The sequence below is a fragment of the Rhamphochromis sp. 'chilingali' genome (assembly GCF_963969265.1).
Source record: "Rhamphochromis sp. 'chilingali' genome assembly, chromosome: 2".
Classification (NCBI taxonomy): Eukaryota; Metazoa; Chordata; class Actinopteri; order Cichliformes; family Cichlidae; genus Rhamphochromis; species Rhamphochromis sp. 'chilingali'.
Window position 1 is genome coordinate 22,311,065 of NC_137930.1, and position 21,159 is coordinate 22,332,223.

The 21,159-nt window shown below is 38.4% G+C and overlaps 1 protein-coding gene across 1 annotated transcript in view; it reads right to left on the reverse strand.

Moving 5' to 3' along the window:
* The window catches only part of pappaa (pregnancy-associated plasma protein A, pappalysin 1a), a 103,020-nt gene that overhangs the window by 24,962 nt on the left and 56,899 nt on the right, over positions 1-21,159 (reverse strand). Inside the window, exons 11-15 of the mRNA XM_080874104.1 lie at positions 13,860-13,967; positions 13,470-13,605; positions 12,939-13,152; positions 8,954-9,125; positions 731-914 (exon numbers count right to left, since the gene is read on the reverse strand). Of these exons, the coding sequence (XP_080730230.1) occupies positions 731-914; positions 8,954-9,125; positions 12,939-13,152; positions 13,470-13,605; positions 13,860-13,967 (814 nt within the window). The remainder of the gene's footprint in view (positions 1-730; positions 915-8,953; positions 9,126-12,938; positions 13,153-13,469; positions 13,606-13,859; positions 13,968-21,159) is intronic.

Consider the following 21,159-nt stretch of genomic DNA (forward strand, 5'->3'; position numbering starts at 1 on the left):
AAACCAGTTTGAGATCATTTTGTGATACGGTGCTAATTTTCAAAAGGCAATGTCAAATACTGGAAGCAGCTGACAGAAGATGATTACACCGTCATGATAAAGGGATGGAGATTATCAACAACAATACTCAGGTAGGCTTTGGTTGGTACTAAGGCTCCCAAAGTGTGACAAGAAAATAGCCTCACACCATTACGCAACTGATACAAGACAGGATGGATCCATGCTTTTATCTGGTTTACACCAGATTCTGAACCTACCATCTGAGTATCACATCAGAAATCCTGACTCATTAGAGCAGGGAATGTTTCTTCAGTGTTTTATTGTCTAATTTTGTTCAGCCCATGTGAATCATAGCCTCAGTTTCCCGTTCTTAGCTGACAGAAGTGACACTTGGTGCAGTCTTCTGCTGCTGTAGCCCATTTGCTTCATGGTTACTGTTGCTTTTCTATCAGCTAAAACCAGCCTAGCCATTCTTTTTTGTTTCTGACCTCTGGCACCATTGCTTTTGTGCCAGGAGAACAGCTGCTATCTGGATATTTTCTCTTTTTTGGTCCATTCTCTGCAAACCATGTTCAAAGTCACTGATTAGATAATAGCATTAGCAAACACAACAAGTGTAACTAATAAAGTGACCAGCGGGTGTATATATTTATTGGAAAAGATCTCTGAAGGGTACCCTGTAAATATGAATCTGAACATGGATATGTCAGTGCTCCGCTAGGCAACTCACCCATTAGCTGGGCAGGTTCTCGACACTGAAATGTGCTCTTTTTGCCATAGGTAGTGCCCTCTGGAAAGTTGAAAATGGCAGGATGAACATGATACTTGTCTGGTAAACCACAGTCCACAGGCTCGCATGATACCTGTTTGTTCCACTTCCCATTTGCACAAGTTATTGTTACTGAAGTCTCTGACTGGAAAACAAGACATGATATAACACAAAGTAAATAACAAATAAAGAAATATAAGTTTTACAACATAGTCTACATAGATATATAATAATATTCATTGATGCAAGCTTTAATTTGCATATTGATGCGACAGACTGATGTAGTGCACTTGTCCTATAAATGTTTACCTCACAAAAAAATGACTACAGCAATTCTGCAATCATTTCAACAAGTTCCTAATCAGCGTGTAACCTAACAAAGCCTGATCGGGCTTAGCTTACTGTATGTCAGTAAGCCTCACAGGCCACTCAGCAGCTCAAGTAACTGCTGATAGCATTTGTAAGGTCAAGTCATGTACTTCAGACAACTGATATCCAGCAACTGCACAATCAGCCCTAACCCTAAACAGATTGACTTCAGTGGAAGTGTGACAGCTGAGAAACACACACAGACACACGCACGCACATAAAGTCTTCTACAAATAGAAGGCAAACCCCTGTGGGTTTAGTCTACATCCATTATTCATCCTCTTTCTGAATTTATGTGTAGTCACAAAACATAAGAAAGTCGTTATTATATTTAGGTAAGAGATAAACAATATGCTGGAAATAGTACAAAATCAAAGGGGGAAAAAAGTAGAAAGGTTACTTCATATTTACTGAGTTTGTAATTTCATAAACAAATAGGAACAAGTGGCTTTCCGTTGCTCCCTTCTGAAAATCAAGGCAGCCTCTCCAACTTTTGAAAGACTACAGAGGGTATCCTGTGTGCCTGGGCCTTTACATGTTGTTGGAATGTGGTAGGAAACCGGAGAACCAAGAGGAAATTCACACATGGGGAGGACATGCAAAATCCACAAGAAACAGACTCAAACAAGAGCAAACCCAGCAGTGGCAGCATAGCTCCACTATTTCATACAGAGGCATGCTTAAATCGCCAGCAAGATAAAGGTTCCAGTATAAGGGATTATCATTAAGGTAAATTACTTCTCAATTGCCAGACGTTTTGCATTTATTGTGTGTGTGTGTGTGTGTGTGTGTGTGTGTGTGTGTGTGTGTGTGTGTGTGTGTGTGTGTGTGTGTGTGTGTGTGTGTGGACACACTCTACACATGGCTATGTGAAACCATTCTGTTCAAGGGAAGAATATTGTCTAGAGAATATAGCATTAGAAAACAATATTTTCTTGAACTCCTGAGAACTGACAGGGCAATCAGAATAGTTCAAAATCCTTTCTAACTGTTTTTTTTTAACTAGAAAAGTTTCCTCGTGTTAGGTTTATTCTCTATCAAAAATAGGTCTCATTGCTCCAGTTATTTGCTTGTAGTGTGAGGTTTTCAGAGATGAGACGAAATTTATCTGAATGGGTTAACCCTCAATTTTTTTTTATCCTCTTCCATTAAGTAGAACCATGTAATCCAACAGGAATGTTTAAATCGATAGTCGTGCCAAGAAAGCTCACAACAAAGCTGTTAGAGCTCAATCTTTTTGACTTTTTATTCTCAGAACCAGAAGAGAAATCTGTGTGGGTAACCCATCAATTACACTGGTTGACTTTAATTACACACATCTTTTTAAAGCGAGGCCAAACTTCAACACAAACTGGACTCAGCTGGCAATACAAATGTATTGTTTCATAATCTTCTCTCTGTTTCCGTGTATATCTGTCTTTCATCTCAATCCCGTTACATGATACTGCGTAACAGTATCGGGTTCCCTCAAAATAAATAAGCTCCTTTCATATTTGGATGTCCAACAAGGTAACATATGCATTGCATGTGAGCGCCTTCTGGAAAACAACTGGGTGAAGAGTTGAATGAGTCAGTTGAGATGTGAAGCTGTGGAGAAGCAATGTGGACCATAGAAGCAACATTGAAACATCTCTTTTAAAATATGTGAAAATCTTAAGTACACTTGCAAAATTGTGCATGTGTGGGATAAGGTACGAGCTAATATGCACTTCACAAGTGTGGTCAATACTACACCCTACACATACAAATACACATAAACACACACGTTTACCTAGATGTGTTTGTGCTTTGGTGAGGGAGGTGATAGAGAACCCATCTATCACTAAAACAGCGTTTCAAAAATGCTGTGCAAAGATGGGGAAAAATCTGACAGAGGGATGACCATCTCAGGATGACTCCATCTATCAGGTCTTTTTATTTATTTTTTTCTGTAAAGTGGCCAGAGAGAGTTGAGTAAAACACACATAAGGGCCCACTTAGAGTCTGGTATGAAAAGGCCTCAGAGCAAGATGAAGATATTCCATAAATGTGATGTTTTTGGTCAAAGCGGTGGAAACTTCCTGTTATGACAGGGGCACTGGTGAAAGAGTGATTGATAAAGTAGAGAGAGATTCTTGAAAAGGGTTTCACCCCAGGTGGATATGACATGGGGCGAAGGGGGTCCTAAACCTCCCAGCATAACAATGACCTAAAGCACAGACCTGTTGCTTCAGAACAACGAGTCAAATACTTTCCTCTTAATTCTTTTGATCTTTTATAAGTGTGAGGAGCATTTGTAAATAGATTAATAATAAAAATCTACAAGACAGCTAGGTGTGCAAAAAGGGAAGAGCACTTTCTAAAGTGAGTATATATGTAGGTTTGTGTGTGCTACTATGTGTGTAAATGTGTGGGAATTTTCCTTCCTTTAAAAAATTTACAGCTGCCTGTTTCTCTTCCAGTAGCGATTTTAATAACCCTTGGCTATGCTTCCTAATTCAAGCCAGACAGACCTACAGACAAATGAACCAACAGACAACCCCTTCCTCAACTTAGGGATTTGTCTTCTTATAGATGGAAAACAAGCAAATTATAGCATGGTTGAACATTAATTGGAAGATAGATCTGCAATGATAAATAGTAGAATTACTAAGAATTAAGTATAATTTATGTGTCAGTCCTCGCGGAAAACCTCTTATAAAACATTTTTTTGTGAAAATCCTGTTCTAAGAATCAAAGGTTGTATTTGTGAAATATTCATACTGGCAATATCAGCGAATGGTTGCCCAAATGATTCTGGATAACGGTGTGGTCACAACAGCAGCGTGCTACTGAGAATGTAACTTTAGTCAGAAACCCATAGACCCCATATTTTATAAGTGTGAGGAGCATTTCAGCGTAACATGTCAACAAGCAGGGTGATTTTAATTTTACAGGCAACATTTTGATCTACAAGGTTTTCCTAAGAATCTATAAAGGGATTTACATGCTCACATCCTTGTTGGGCCAATAGCAAGCACATGTTTGTTTGTTTGATGAACACAGATTTAGTTGAGGGTTAGATCTCTTGTGTGTACAACTGACCTAAGGGGCACACCTAGCTATTACCATTAATATTTACAAAAAGAAAAGGTTACAGGGTAAGTGACACGAGGACAGGCCCCCAGTCTGTCACAGGGCTAACCGGGAGATACAGACAAGCATTTGCACCTATGAACAATTCAGGGTTACCCATTGACCTAACTCATGTATAAAAACATACATACTATGACAGGATATTAGAGAGCCCAGAGAGAAGCCACAAAGAGAATACGCTGAAAGTGCCCCGCCTGGATTTGAAGCCAGGGCCTTCTTGCTGTGACAACAGTGCTAACCACCACACCAGCGTGTTGTCCACAACAACATTGTATATGTATATGAATTTAGGATAATAGATACTTTACTTCATTGAGATTATCTTTTTTATCAGATGGTGACTTGCGATGGGGTTATTTTAATTCAGATACCTAAACGCTGTTTCATGGCAGGGAATGGTCATATCTGTAAAAGGGAATGCCTATATAAAATAGATGTGACTTCTTCAGTACCAGCACACAGTGTTCCCTAACCACTTCAAAGGAAGAGAAAGATTTGAAAAACAGACAGGAATAAAAGACACATATACAAATCAAGCAAGTGAGGGAAACAGATTTGTTCTGAAGATAGTATTATGTAAGAAGTTGGTGTTCCCAGAATCGCTTTGACATCAGTGAACCAAGAATGTAATCGGCTAATGAAATGAGACAAGATTATGCTTCACATTGGACTTTTCAACCTTAGTGTGGAGGTGTGCGTGTCTTTGCAAGGACTGTGCAGCTGAAAAAAAGATGAGAGCATATGAGCACTATGAATCTGGTCAGACCATTTTATTACCAGCGCTTTGACTCGAAGCACATTTCGTTTATTACATTTAAGACACGATGTGCCCAGTCTTTCTTTTGAATGTGAATTGCTTTATTTTACCAATTATATCCAGCAGTTGTACAGTTTAGGTTACAGCTGTGTTGCCGTTGGAGTCAAAGTTATACTCCTGATTGGACTGTATAACTTGCAATCAAACACCTTCATAAAGTTGCATTCCACTGTTAAAACAAATTAGAGTTATGTCAAAACTGATCATTTGCAGTAATGCTTCAAGTAAATAGTGCATTTTATTTGCTGTGAGACTATTTTGCAAGGTATTGCAAAGCTGCAATAGATTTTGAAATGGATCGAGAAAGTAGTAAAGACGCTTGTGGTTCAATAAGGACAATCTCTATTCACTCATCTGCCTATATTCCTGGGTATTCGGCCCGTTAGACTATTCTTTACATCACTTCCGATTTTTCACAAACTGGTTTCTGTCATCAAATGGCCCAACTATTTCCCTGCCTATCTTCTGTAAGCCAATCAATTTTTGGCAAATGTGAGAAGAGCCTTGGTGTTCTTTTTGGTCTTCAGAGGTTTTGTCCTTGGAACTCTCCCATATATGCCATTTTTGACCCATCATCGATCCACTCTTGGAGTAAGTTTGGGACTGCTCTTGTGCAAATTCACCAGTTTCAAGTTTTCTCCATTTGTAAATAATGGCTCTCAACATGGCCTCTGAAATGACTTCTTTAGATTGTGCCATGATGTGTTATTCACAGTTAATTCATGATTTAACAATAGGGAAAATTACTTTTTCACTCAGGGCCAGGTAGGTTTGAATTTTCCCTCGACAAAATAAATCATCATTTAAAAACAGCATTTTGTAAGTACTCAGATTGTCTTACTCTAATATTAAAATTTATTTGATGATCTAAAACATTCATATGTGACAAATATGTAAATTAATAAGAAATCAGGAAGGGGGCAAATACTTTTTGAGAGTATTTTACATGTCTCCTGGAATTAAAGCTTTCCGGTTCCAGTTCCACCCAGAACATTTGGAAGTGCTGGGTGGTATAAAATCTTTGTGAAATACCCAGAGCTCAAAAGATGTTTTAATAGATGTTTAATAGGACTGTCTGCAGCCAGAACTTGTGACTTCTATGCTCATGGACAGTTTTGATAACTTTTATCGAAACTTTAGTGTTACCTCAGCAGTGGTAGTGTCCTCAGGGCTGACAACAATCAAAATGGAAATACTAATAAAAGAAGAATGTTTATTTTGAGAACTCATGAACTGTATCACCTCTATCTTCATGTTATTGGAATTAAAAAAAAAAAAACATATCTGAGACGAATTAGCCTTTGGGATCAATCAAAGTAGAATCTTTCTTCAAAGAAAAGTAGAAAAAGGGATATGTCTCTCTTTCATATTCATGTTTTCATATTCAAGTATTTATAGTAAATTTTGCATCTGTTCATGAATGTCTGTTTTCCATCTCACAAATTCACATATTCTCTTTTCTTGGCTACATTCTCATCCGACTTGTAGTGACTGATAATCCAGGAGGGAAAAAATTAATTCAAATTCTCTGTGGAGTCCCACAAAGATCAGACCTTGGCCTACTACTTTTAAAAGATCCAACATACTTTCTATTATGGACAATTTATCCATCCACATCTGGGTCAGAGTCACAGGGCTAAGCAAAAATGCTCAGACTCCCCTCACTTCAATCACCTCCACCAGGCTTTACTCTGAGCCCCTCCCTCTTCACCCTATGGCCAAGACCAAACACAGAAAACTAATTTCCATCCCTTGTATCCTGGATCTCATTCTTTGAGTTACTGTCCCTAGCTTGTGGACAAAGGTGAGGGTTAGAATATAGATTTACCAGCTTCACAGCTTCAAGCTCAGCTCTTATCATCCCAACAAATGCCACATCAATCCGTATGTTAATCTCACACTCCATTGTCCCCTTCCCCTAGGGGCTGCAACTCCTCCCCCAACCCAGAGTGGGTACCCTTTCCTCGCTGTGAACCACGGCCTAAGACTTGAAAGTGCTAATTCTTATCCCTGTCGATTAACATTTGACTGAAAACCAACACAGCATGTGTTAGAGGTCACCACTCAAAGGAACTAGAAGGACCATATCAGTAAAAAAGCAGTCAGCTGGTCCTGAGGCTACCAAACTAGAAACCATCTGCCACAATTTTGCTTTTACTTTATACCACTATAAAATGTGCTCACATCTACAAAACTGAGCACATGCCTTTCATCTGGCTGAATGGATACAAAAGTTATTCATAAATAACAAGTCCTTGTAATATCTTTGAACTGTCAATCATCATTTGTGGCAAACACTCAAAGTACTACACAAGAAAATATTTGGCATAAAACTCTTCCTACTCCCTCTTCTGTCCTTTCTGCTTCCATAACAGCTTACTTACTGCATACTTTTTGCCTCTCCTTTTCTTAAAAGCATAAATTATCACTAAACGAACTGACATTGGTGAATAGACAGATTGTGCATTGTCAATCAAAATATAATGCAATTATAAATCTGCAAAGAAAAATCAACTCCAAGGTTTTGTACATAAAATGTGTATGTCAGTAGCTTTTAATGGATTTTTTTACATACACACACATTGTTTCTGTGCATACATGAGTAAACTACTTTGTGGTACTAGAACCAGTCCAGTTAGGACAGCTTGCACACAACATATGGAACAACCAACAGAAGAAGTATCTTTAGCAATATTAAAGTCAGAGTCCAGACCACGCATCAGAAAAGCAATTATGTGTAACCCTTCTTATACCCTTAATCCGCTCTTGCTTCTCTCTCCTTCTTGTTTTAATTCATGTTCCACATACAGCTCCCAAACATACCATACAGTACAGGCGAGTACTGTTTCTTTTTCTCCAGGCTACAATACACATGTGCCATCTCTCTAAGAGAGCATTAATAGATTGTTTTGCAGACAGCTTTACAAAGCCATAGAGAAGGATAAAGCATTTATATGGCCTTTATTGCATCTTGGTCAAAATCCAAAAGGTTTACAATGTGGTGTAAACTACCCAGATCAGTTGTTTATGTGTGGTGTGCAAGCATCTGTGTGTGTGTACTGTATCTCCCCACATCTCCATGCAAAGAGATTTCCTTGTACTCCTTGTACTTGACTGTTTGTTTGTTGGTATCTGCATGGAAGCATTTAATATGTGCTGCTTTGTGACAGTGGCAGCAAATCTCTGCCTTTTAACAGAGACTTCAATGTGTGCAGAATGAGCAGGAATGGCGCTAGGGAAAGAGAGGGAGGGAGGGAGCGAGAGAGAGCGAGCAGACACTATGCTATGATGTCATCATCCCAGTGGACCAGAAATACAAAGTGACTGTTTGAGGTGATGGTGCAGCATGCTCAGCAAGAGACTAAACACTTTTATGTCTGTGCTTGTTTAATGCATGTGCGTGTGGCGCGCCCATGTGTCTGTGTGTGCGTGTGGATGTGTCTTTGTATGTCTATGTGTAGTAAACTAGAAAAAGGAGAAGACTGGGGCTCCACTTTTCAGTGCAGCACTCATCTACCTGGAAGATTATGATGTCATTGTCCCTGGAGGGTTACTGTGCCAAGCATGTTTTTTTGTTTTTTGTTTGTTTTTTTGCAGGTGACAAAGTAAATCCATAAACAGAGAAGAGAACAGAAAGAACGTTTGTTTGCACTTTTGTCTTATTGACATTTGTGTATTTGAGTTTACATGAAAGCTTGTTTGAATATGCATAGACAGCTTCATGTGTGCATGCATTTTCCAGTAACTACACAAAAGCTCTGACATTTTTGCACTTGAATGCTTGCGTTGTATGTTTATGCGTTCTTGTTTCTCTGTGTGAAATGAGCTATGTAGCTGCCTATACGTAGTTAAACATGTGTGCAGCAGTGTGTTTGTATGCTCACCTGACTCTTGATGATGTCATCGTCCTGGTGGACTTGCAGGACATATCCAGAGTTGCAGGAGATGGTGCAGCGGTCTCCATTGTAGAAGTGGTGGCCAGGGCTACTGCACTGCTCTGCATTGCGGATCCGGGGTTCCTGGCAGTCAATGGCCTCACACGAATAATGTACACAACTACGAGGCATTGTGTGTGGGGGCAGGGGTGGGAGGGTGTTAAAGAAGAAGAACAGACAACAGAGATGACAAAGCTAAAAAAAATAAAAAATAAAACAAATTTGAAGATACCACTAATACACATTTTTTGTGAATATAATAGCACTGCAAACTCAGAAACGTGGAAGCAGTGCTCCAAAAGAGACAAATTATACATCGAATCCGCCACATCATCCATCAATGACCGCTTAACATACCAAATCAATAAACTACACGGAGAAAAGGCTGCCATATTCTGCAATGCACATGAAAGCGGAGTGTGAATATTAGGGAATTAAGAACAACGGGATAGATGCTGTGCAAGCTACAATGGTGCAGTTTGACCACAGTTCTGTTAGGATCCTGATGGAGAAGGCGTTTAACACTCTTGGAATGCTTGGGTGCCCAAGGCACCTTTTTACAACAGTCTGCATTCTGTAGTATAGGGTTCCCCTATGAAGTGAAGAAAGAAAAGAAGGAAAAGTATTTCACTCTCCTTCTCTGTCATTGTGTATGTGTGCGTGTGTGCGTGTCTGTGAGGGGGTGGGGGACCGAAAAGAGAGAGAAAGTATGTAAGAAAATACAGATCTGGAGAAACATTGTTAAACTCAGTCCTGCAACAATGGAATTTGTATCTTTCTTTTTTCTGTCTTATTTTACCTGCTTTCATTCCACATATTTTTTGCACTGCATGCCTTCTTTCTCAAGATTGTTAATAATCTAAGCCTTCTGTTTACATATACTGTTCCATATGCCCTTCATTTTTTCCCTTATTTTGCTCCCAGTATGTTAACTCATGTTGACAAAAAGCTACGTTGAGCAGGTGAAGAATAATTATAAAGCACAAGAGCAGCGGTCCCTTACGTCTACTCTTTGAGGACAAGCTTGGGAGACCTAGGAGGCTGCTTCATGGACTCTATGGCTTTGAACAAAATCTCTTTGTGGTTTTTTGCTAGTCACTCTGGAATTTATGACATAAATTACAATTAACTACCTGGAAAACTAGCCTCCTTTCCTGCAAATGAGAATACATTATACACCACAGGGGAATAGTTTGTATGACAGAAAGGAGAATTCAAGAGAAATGAGGGAACTATACAAAAACTTTTGTGAATATTGTTTCTTTTTCTGTTTTGTTGTTTGCGGGGACAAATAAAAGTCCAAGAGTTCTCACTCTGGTGATGAGTGTAAAAGTTAAGAGAAGAAATGTGTGACAAACTGAAACAAAACCAATATATACACACATATGTATATACATATATACATATATGTGTGTGTGTGTGTGTGTGTGTGTGTGTGTGTGTGTGTGTGTGTGTGTGTGTGCGTGCGCGTGCATTTTCTTGCAGACAAGCTTGGGACATAAAACTGAGTCATGTTAATAGCTCCTGTAGTTAACAACTCAGGGAAAAAGGGGATGTGGTGTTTTGTGGAGGCATAAGTATTACGGGAAATATGCTGCTCAGCCCAGGAGAATGAGAGAAGGAAAGTGGGCGCAGGAGGCACAAAAAAGGGGAGAATTAAGAAGAAGAAGATGGCAGTTAGAGGGAAAGGAGGGTCATGTGCAAGTAAAGGATGAGAAGACAGAAAAGGATACCAGAAGTAGTGGAGGAGCAGAGATGTAACAAATCAGGGAAAGGGAATCGGGATGTAAAAGAAAATGTAGAAGAGAGACAAGCAGCTTTCAAAGTGGGATATAAACAGTATAATGTAGATGATGAATTGGTATTGATTAAAGAAAAACAGACTTAAGACACAAAAACACAAAGCCTGGATTCTTCATGTCTAAACGGCACTGAGCTGCACTATATTATCATATTCAGCTTGTAGCATGTTCAGAGCTTCTGAAGATAAGTGGGTATTGTCTCTTTGGCTTGCCATCATATAAGCAGTGTTTTCAAGAGCTTCTGGAAATTAGATCAGGTTGAGAGAATATGAAAGAAAGAAAAGTCGGCAAAAAGTCTTGGAGAAAGCAACTATGCCTCTGTGTGCGGCAACAAACAATTTCCTGGCTGATGCAGATGCACAGCAGTTTTAATCTATTTAGGTGCACTTGGATGTCTAACTGGCACACAACAAAAGCCACAAACAGCTCTATCTCTCCACACAGAACTTCAGACCATCCATTCTTTGGGTATTGTGGTGCGTATTAGTGCATTTCTTGTTGAAAGGTTTGTGGAATCATCGTCTCTGTGAACTGTTGCGTGCATGACGGTGGTGTGGAAATTGATCAATTCTGACTGTGTGTGTGGTCTTCTTTAGGTATGTTTGTGAGTGGGTACTTGGAGGTAGTGCAGGCTCAAAATTGTTATTTTATAGCCAAATAGGTAATAACTGTTTTGGTGTTTCAGCCAGCAGCTGTTGAAAATGATGTAAGCATCTTTATTGGCTTTTATTATAGTTATTGTTATTATGAAGCTTTCTTTTCAGCTGTTATGAATCTTTATGCATCTCATGGTATAATTTCCAATTTAGAAATGGTGCTCTGTACTTGGCCTCCAATTTGATGCCTGATTGATGGCCAGTTTAAAGTTAGAGTTGAAGAAACCGCAGCTTGCAGCCTCAGTGCCCTATTGAACAATGCAAGAAATTTACAGATGAAAAAACATTTTTGGATTTTGTAAAAAAAAAAAAGAAAAAAGAAAAAAATAGCTGGAACTTAACACAACAGCAAATTGAACTGTAACGAAAAGTTAGTGTTGAACCCTGGCTGGCAGCTGGTTATAAATTTATAAGTTACGAGGTCCAATGAACTGCCAAGGATATTACACTTGTGAACTCTCATTAACTTGCATAGTTAATGCATTTCAGATTCAAATGTTCACATACAGGTTTTAGTTCTCCTTGTCTTTTATGTTTACATATATATACAGCATGTGCTGAATATATATGTAAACATATCTATACAAAATATATGAAGAGAAGAAAATACTTTGGAGTCTGGAAGGCTTGTTTGATGCAGTACTGAGTAAAGGATCAAGATTTTTTTTTTTAAATAAATTTAAGTAGTTGTTCTCCAGGATTTCTGGGGGTCCTTTCAAAGTTTTTCTCTGGACATTAGCTGCCTTTTTCACTCATTTATGACAACAGATGATGAGTGAGTGGCTACAGCCATCTGTAAAGCACGGTGGAGGCTCAGTCATGGTTTGTGGCTGTACTTCAGCCAGTGGGGTTGTGTGTTTTAGAATTACAAATACATAAAGTATGGTCAGAGTTTGATTCTCCATGCAGTACCATTTGCAATACCACCTTAAACACAACATCTTCATTTTTCACCATGACAATGATCTCAAACACACTCCCAATCCAGTAAAAGCATACCTGGATAGAAAAACACAAAGTACAGTACAGAATCTTCTTGAACACAACAAAAGGCAGCCAACATCCAAAGTAAAGCTTTCAATGTCCTTCAAAAAGCCTGGAGCACTCTTCCTGAAGAACGTTTAAAGAAATTCCAAGAGAGCTGTTTGGGGGCAATAACAGTTTGTCTGTATGCATAAATATGTGACTTGACAGCAAATACATATCATAACAAGCTCTGTGACTCAGAAACAAGACTTATTCTTTTGTTTAATAAATTAAAAACTAGTATAAATGCACCCGCATTCCTCCAAAACACATACAAACACTTGACTATAGTGTAAATTATACATGCATGCATGTGTGTGTGTGCGCGCGCGTGCGTGTGTGTGATATAACATGCTCATGATGTGATTTCGCATGCTTTCGACTGACGTCTGTGTTAAATATGTTAGCATCTTTTACAGCGCTGTTACGTTTGTATATTTTTAGCCTCACCTCTGTCCTGTGGGGTTGTAGATCTCATTGCTTTGGCAGCCACTTATTGTGATGGGGTCAAAAGACTGGAAGGAACGCAGGGCTACGCCGGAGATGGCCACGAGGTGAGAGGAAAACATCACCAGGATAGCCTTGGTGTGGTAAAAGGCCACTGACAGGTCATGACTCACTGGGATGACCAAAGGGTTTGTGCGACAGCTTAGACGCCACTCACCTGTGGAGAGGATATTGGGGCCGAGAGCAGAAGACAAAACATTGTGCATTGACGTCGAGATAGGGAAGGTAGGGGACAGAAGCAGATGTTAACCAACCTCAAAGATCAAAAAGAAGAGGAGGCCTACAAAGGAGCTGGTGATGAAAAGCTGATACCGTGTTCTAACTGAGACATAGCCAATCAAGTTACAAAACAAAGGGATGAAAGCAACACATGCTTAAGGGGGCGGCGTTCTAAATGACGTATGCTTTCATCATTTCACTTAGACTGATACAGAGGTAAGTAGTAGTTTGAAAACACATTAAGATAATTCTCACCTAGGCTATGGATCCCCTCTTTGGTGTCCACCAGTTGAACAGTAATATTACATTGTGTCTGATCAATGAAGCCAGTCCCATCAGCAGCCAAGTGTATAATTACTGCTGCTGCCACCATGGGATGAGAAAAGTGGGCCTGAATAAAGGGAAAAGCACAAAGTTAAGTAAAATTAGTCACATGTTTGTGTTTCTGTGTACAACTAGATTTATCCTAATTTGTTTAGTATCTAATACACAGATACTTTCCCAATCCAGGCGTCTAATGCTGATTACTCTCTAAAGCTTTGTCAGTATCAGTACAGCAGTTTGACATTATTACAAAGAACACTCAACCCAAAAGCGCAATTTTCAGGTGTCATCTGAACTATATTTCATGGATATTGGTGTTACCTTGAGCCAGTATGTATAATATCCCCAGGCTGAATCAGCCACTCGACAGGGGAACCATGCGTACTGCGACACTCCATCAGATAGATCAAACACCTTGGATTGACATGTCTGGAGAAATACAAGTGACAAAGAAAGGAGAATGAACAATTTTGTACAAATCCTTTTGTTAAAATGTTCTTCTTTTTTTAAACAAATGAGACCAAATTTCTCACAGAAGAAAAACTGTCAAGAAAGTTTTTAAAAAGCACACACATATAAGGAGCTGGTCTCCAACCACTTGCAGTCAGTTGCCATGTTTAAAGAAACTTTGGTGTCTCAATATGGCAATGAAAGACAGAGTCAGTCTGCTATCAGTTTGCAGTTGAAAGACACTAAAAAAGCTTGCTTTTATTTAGGAATATAATCAGAATACAACCATCTGGCAACCAGTTAAGTCCAGTTCCCAAGGAGATGCATCGTGAACTAGTTGCACAGAATGAGTCAGGCTGTTTGCAGTGTGTTGGCAATCTGTCTGCATTTATAAATGAGAAGGCACTTATTTACAAACCTGTCTGAGACAGACTGCTGTCACTTTGAGTTTGACTGTGATTGTTTAGAGGCAGGTTGCCTCCCACCAGGCGACCTGTGCAATCACGTTGCAATGTGATCTCCCAGAGGTTAAAGCTGTTTCATTGTCAACCTCTGGGAAATCATTTTGTCGCTGAATGTGAAAAAAGTTCAGTATAATCACAACTGGTGATTTTTCCTGCTCGCAAGAAGGTAGCTGTTGTATTCTTACTCTACTGTGACTAAGCCATAAGTGGAGGGTTTGGTGGACTTTGGCATCTTTTCTCTGCTTTCTGGAGAAAATGTGATTCTGTTGGCTTATTTGAGTAATGACCTTCAGCTTGCAAAGGGGCAGAATGTAGTCAAGTGTAGAGCAGTTAAGAGCAGAAATAGCATTTCCAAAGGTGACGCCATCTACCTCAGACAGAAAAGTGTAGAGTATCTATTCCAAATTTGGAATTTGTTGGTGCCCCAAGTGGAGAAGTATCTCCAGGGCCTTATCCATGAGTATTTACAGATGACTGTACATATCCACTGTTTTCCTTCTCACCTCACCTCACTGTACATGTTAGTGATGATTTGAACAAAAATTCTGATTGATTATTCCATTAGACTCAGTCCAGTTAGGTCTTTGCTGGATTTTTTTCCTATTTCTTATGAACATCAGACACTGTTCAGATGCAGTAGATTGTATTTTCTAGGCCTGTTACCACGTTTGTCCTACACTTAGCCTGTAAATAGCCTGTATTTTTATATAGCGCTTTACTAGTCCCTAAGGACCCCCAAAGCGCTTTACATATCCAGTCATCCACCCATTCACACACACATTCACACATCTGAAACTTGTCCAGTTTCCTCAGATCTTGTAGGGACACACTGCACAACGTGCTGAGATTAGTTTTCATTTGATAGGGAATCACTTGTAAGTTCTCTTGCAACAAGCTGCTAGTGTTTAAAGACACAATCTGAAAACGGATTCTTTGATAAGCTATCTGTGTAGACACAACACTGATTCATCCCTTGAGCTGGATATCTTTTTTAAATGCTTGAATCATTCACTGGTCAATGCTTGTTCAACAAAGAAACATTCCCCTGAAATTGGTCAGTAGCCAATGTCTAAAGAAAAGGTTCGAAAGACTTTCAGAAAGCCTGGAGAACTATTGCTCAAGACCACTTTAAAACAATTACAAGAAAGTCTACCTCCTAATATATTTCCTTTACATTGATGGGTGACTCAGTATTTTTCTCAGTACTGTATATAGAGTGTGCAAGCATCTAGACCCTTACAGTGTCAATTCCTATCAGCTACTGTTATCAGGGATGATTCCTGAAAAGCTTGTTCACTGTGCTGTGACCCCTACTTTTCCACCACCGTCACTGTTTGTGTACTGTTTGGAATGACGTGCAACTGACGTGCATTGTGTGCAGGACTGTTTGTTTTTGTCAACAAACCCAGCATCCTGTTGTGACACATGCTCCACACCCCCCTCCACTTTTTCTGTCTTTGATTCTTTTTATACTTGTCTCTGTTTTATGTTCTCAGCATGCCCACTCTGTCATGCCGCGCACGTCCGCTAGAAGCCCTCAGAGAGTATTTGAAATTTTATGTAGCACTTTAATTTGTGACTTGTGTTGCAGAAATTACTCACTCAAAAAAAAGTGCAGAAAAAGACAGTTACTCTGTTTTATTTTTCAGTTTAAATTATGTATCTGTTACCTTTATAAAAGTAAAAAGAAAATTATGGGCAGAAATCAGTGCCATCAGAAACTGAATTTGAATAAGTTAAATTTGAATTGCTCGGTTGAATCTGAATTGGAACTTGAATAAATGCCTTTAAAAACTGAATATGACTTAGCCTAATTTGAAATTCAATTTATTGGTTTGAAAATGATCATCACTAAATTAAAATTGAATTTTATATTTTGAAAATGAATTTATTTGCTTTGAAACCGTATTTTATCCTTTAAAAGTTTAGCTCTCGAATAAGTTCAGATTCACTTCTCACCATTCAGTTTCAGTTCTACAATTCAATTTCAGTTCCAAAATTCAGTATTTTGGGACTTACATCCGGTTCCGGTTCAAGAGTAATCGAGCCCAGATTAATAGAACTACGTTTTACTATCGGACCGAAAGTGTTACTGACAGTAATCTACGCGTCTTGAGCTGAATTAAGACTTCAGAAGTCATTCGTCATGTCGAATGACCAGCGGATAAACTCTCAGGTTGGTAATAAATGTATTACATGTAATTCAATCCGAGCATTTCAAATTTAACTTATTCAAATTCAGTTTCTGATGGCACAGATTTCTGCCCATTGGACTGTACCATCTGCTGCAGTACTTGTTGCTCTTCTTGTTGCAGAACATAGTTTTTTTGGACACTGGCTGTATGTTTGTGGTTGTTGTCATGTTGAAAAATAAATCTGGGACTAATCAGTTGCCTTCTTCATGGTATTATGTTATGGATAATAATAAAATGTATCTGGTTAACCAAAGTGATTTGTACAATAATGAGGCTCAGCTTAATATATACTATTTATCATGCCAGGATCGTCCAGGTACACAGAGGTAAAAGAAAAACTATAACATTCCTCGTTTCTTTTCTTTTCTTTCTTTTCTTCTTTACCTTATCTGCTTTGAAGTGTGGCTGTATACAATGACTGCAAATACATTTGATTTCTGAAAGTCAGCAAACAGATCTGAATTATGAACAGCTAGTATTGTGTGGGGTTATACATTACATGACTGCAGAATCACATATATTATATGTCATATAATATATCATATAATATTACTGTTGTGCATTTGGTAACATAATAAAAAATCTCTAACCTCTGGGAGTTCAGAAAAGTGCATTAATTTACCTCATTAGCTTTGGCAGTATCGCGAGCCATGTCTAAGTGATATGGAGAAAAATAAATAGGAGAAACGGTAAAAGACTATTGAGTGGTAGATAAACAGATAATGAGAAGAGAGGACACATACCCAAGGGCAGTGAGTTTCACTTGCTGCCCTGAGCTAGTGAAATAAGACACTAGTAACATGAGACTTTTGCTACTGTAAGATCCTGCCACTGTGGAAAACTGTCCAGAGCAGCTATCTGTCCATATATCTGTCCCCTGGATCTGTTGACGTGACCTTTCCGATTAGAGCTGAAGCGGCAGAAATGAGAAATGCAGGTGACAAAACCTAAGATAAGTTGCCATGACGGTATGGGACTACTTGGAAGCAATCATGATGATCTTCAGGTTTTTTGAAAACAGTTACGAGAAAATTTGCTGAATGGTTTGCTGAAAGTTTGCTGAATGCAAAAAATAGGGTGTGAATTTATACCTCACATACCGCCAAACAATGGAGGGAAATAGTTGTTTGATTCACCACTGAATTTGTAAATGTGCTCACACAGAAAACAGTTCCTAACTTTTATAGTAGTTTTATTTTTATGGAAAGAGAAAGAATAGCAACCGAATATCAAGAAAAAACAAATGACATAAAACCCCAAAAAGTTGATTCTGTTCATCCATATGTAGAGTTTTCAGTGGGAGAAACGTTTCGTCACTCCTCCAAGTCACCCCAACCTTATAAACATTACATGAAACTGCCACCACTGTGAGGATTATATATGTCCGTTAATAACATAAAAATTATAAACTCATTTGCATGTCATTGAGTGAAACAATTATTTGATCCCCAAGCAAAACATAACTTAGTACCAGTTGGAGATCCTGTTCCTAGCTGCTCAGCAGGTTTGTCAGTAGGGATTTTGTGTTCTTGGTGACGGTGGTTCCAACTGCCTTCAGATCATTGACAAGCTGCTCCTGTGTAGTTTTGGGCTGATCCACCACCTTTTTCTTTATCATCCTCACGCCATGACACAAGACCTCCAGACCAAGGGTGGTTGCTGGTCATTTTGTATTTCTTCCATTTCCAAATAGCTGCACCAACAGCCATTACCGAGCTTCCTGATGGTCTTCCTGACATCCTTTGGCAGATCTTTGGTGTTGTCTGTCTTCATTGAAATTGATTTGGGTGTGCTTTATATATATATATATATATATATATATATATACATATATATAACGAGGTGAGATCAGTAGTATCTGTAATTTATTGTAACAGTGCCTGTGATTGATTGATTGATCAGTTGCAATCTATATGCCACATGGACACATAGTGGAAGAAAGAAATTTGGCTGGGTTGTGGAGGATCAAACACTTTTTTCACTCAATGACATGCAAATCAATATAAAACTTTTAAGTAATGTGTTTTTTTTCTGTATATATGGTTGATATCCTGTTTTCATTAAAATATAACTACCATAAAAATATGAGTTTTCATTTCTTTGGAACTGAGCAAACTTACAAATTCAGCAGGGGATCAGATAATTACTTTTTCCACTGTACAGTGGTCTGCTAATTTGCTGCGGGCCTGTTTCCATTACTAACTCTTCAGTGACAGCGGATGACAAAACCTTTTATATGTATAAGCCACGTACTTGTTTATGTAAACACACATATCACTCCCTAGACACTCCTGATTCTCCTGTATTTCCCCACCCTCAAGAAAACAACCCTACCTATCACAACAACAGAAGGCAATTCACCCCCCATGTGTGAGTCAGCTATATTAAATACCAGGTTATGTTGTCATTGTTTTTTAATTTTTTTCAAATTACAATTAGGTCCATAGGTTTGTAGACAAATACATATTTTACAACCAGCCATCATTAGGCTGAAAAAACGAAATGAACCTATGAGAGAGATCATAAAATTTCTTAGGACTGACCAAATCTACAACCTTGTACATATTTTAAAATAATGAATAAACGCACGGGTCAGCTTAGGAACATCAAATAGCCTTGATGACCACAGATGACAAATGAAGTGAACTATTGCAGAAGTCTTTCTTTGTTAAAGAAAAGCCACTTCACAATCTCAAACAAACTCAAGAAAACTATTGAGGAGGGACTCACTTTCATGAATGTCAATGTAGCGGGTTTAAAACCACTGGTTACCCTTAGGAAGAAGATTCAACTTTGCCAGATAATCTATATCTTGCAAAATATTAAAAAGAGCCTGCTCAGTTTTTAAATCTGGGGAATTTAAACCTACATCAACTTGTATCAGAATGATGAGAAGTGAAAAGCATGGGGAGAAAGAAAAACAGCTCATGATCTAAATCACACCACAGCAACTGATCCCCAACAAATAAACTGATATTATTTACAGGGACAGGAATAAATGTATTCTCAAGAGTAAGTACCCAAGGGAGGCAAAAGGAAGGGTGGTAGGACAGAGGGATGGGAATCTGCAGATTCAGAATATATAGTTATTTATACATGAAGCCAACTTCCACCAACTAAGCAAGGTGCTGCTTCACTAACATCTGCAATACACCTCTGCATGACTTACTCTAGTATTGAAAATGTTATTGACAAATTAAAGTTAGCTTCTCTTGTCATTCCCTTTTAAAAAAAATTCTTAATATTCTGTCTGCCAAAGAAGAAAGATATTAAAAGAAAACCTTTAGTTTTAATCCATCAGCTGAGTACAATAAGACCAAATTAAAAGGGATACTGCTTAATCAGTCTGCTCCTAATATTGTATGTAGTAAACCAGGATAGGATTTGAGTGTGGAAATGCAAATGGTATTAGTGTCACATACATAATTTACTAGCTGTTTATAAGATGCAGTCCTCTGGATCCTTAAACACAAAGATCTAGTTGACATTATTTTCCTTCAAAACCTCAATCATCAATTTCAAATTTAATGCATGTAAATGGAGATTGTTATTTGAGAAAGTCACATGCTTAAATGTCATTCTGAAACTATACAAACTGTTGCTTTTCTTGAATAAATAGCAACACTGGAGATGAGTTCAAGTCCTTAACATCAAAATACAAACGCACACATACACATGGTTACACACATGTCTTAATATTTACCAGCTGGCTAGTCAGACTGGCAGACAACAGAACTGCAGACACAAACTGGTGTTTGTAAATCACCAATTTGGATAAAAGGAGAGCTAAGTGACTTAAGCCAAGGGGAAACCAAAGCAGATAAATGTGATGAGAATGAGAGAGTTCAACTATCAGACTCATTACTCTAAAAATACTGTGTGCAATGAAAACAAAATCGACTAAAGTCATAAAGTGCTCTATAAACAGTAGGAAATGGAGAGAGGGTCTCTTAGCAAAGGTACAGTAATGATGATAACAATAACGGCTCTAATAGCATAATATAACAACAACAAGCCTTTCCGCTGGTGCCAGGGAGACGTTAGATCACCTCTGTGCACAAAACACTTAACCATATACACATACAAATATATATATCTGCTCATACGCAAACAAACACATCACACGGTATATACAGTCTAAAGATGTTGAAACCTACAGATTTTTAAAAATATATAAATAATAAAAAACTATTAAAAATGCCTTGAATGCAGTTCAATAAATCTCATAGAAAATCCTAGAGCTATGAGTTTTATGTTCTTGCAAGATTTATATCACATTTTTAGAAGGCCCTGCAAAGCTCTTTTCCATATCTTTCAAAAATTGGAGAATGTCCCAAGAGCGTTCAGGACTTTCCTGAAACTCTAGTCTCCTTTCTTTCCATTCTGCATTAAACAAAGCATAACAGTGAATCTACAGGGGGTTCAAATGCAATCCAATTTAGTTCAGTTTTATTTACATAGCTCAACACTGTAACAATAGTCAGCTCAAGGACCTTCACATTGAAATGTTTA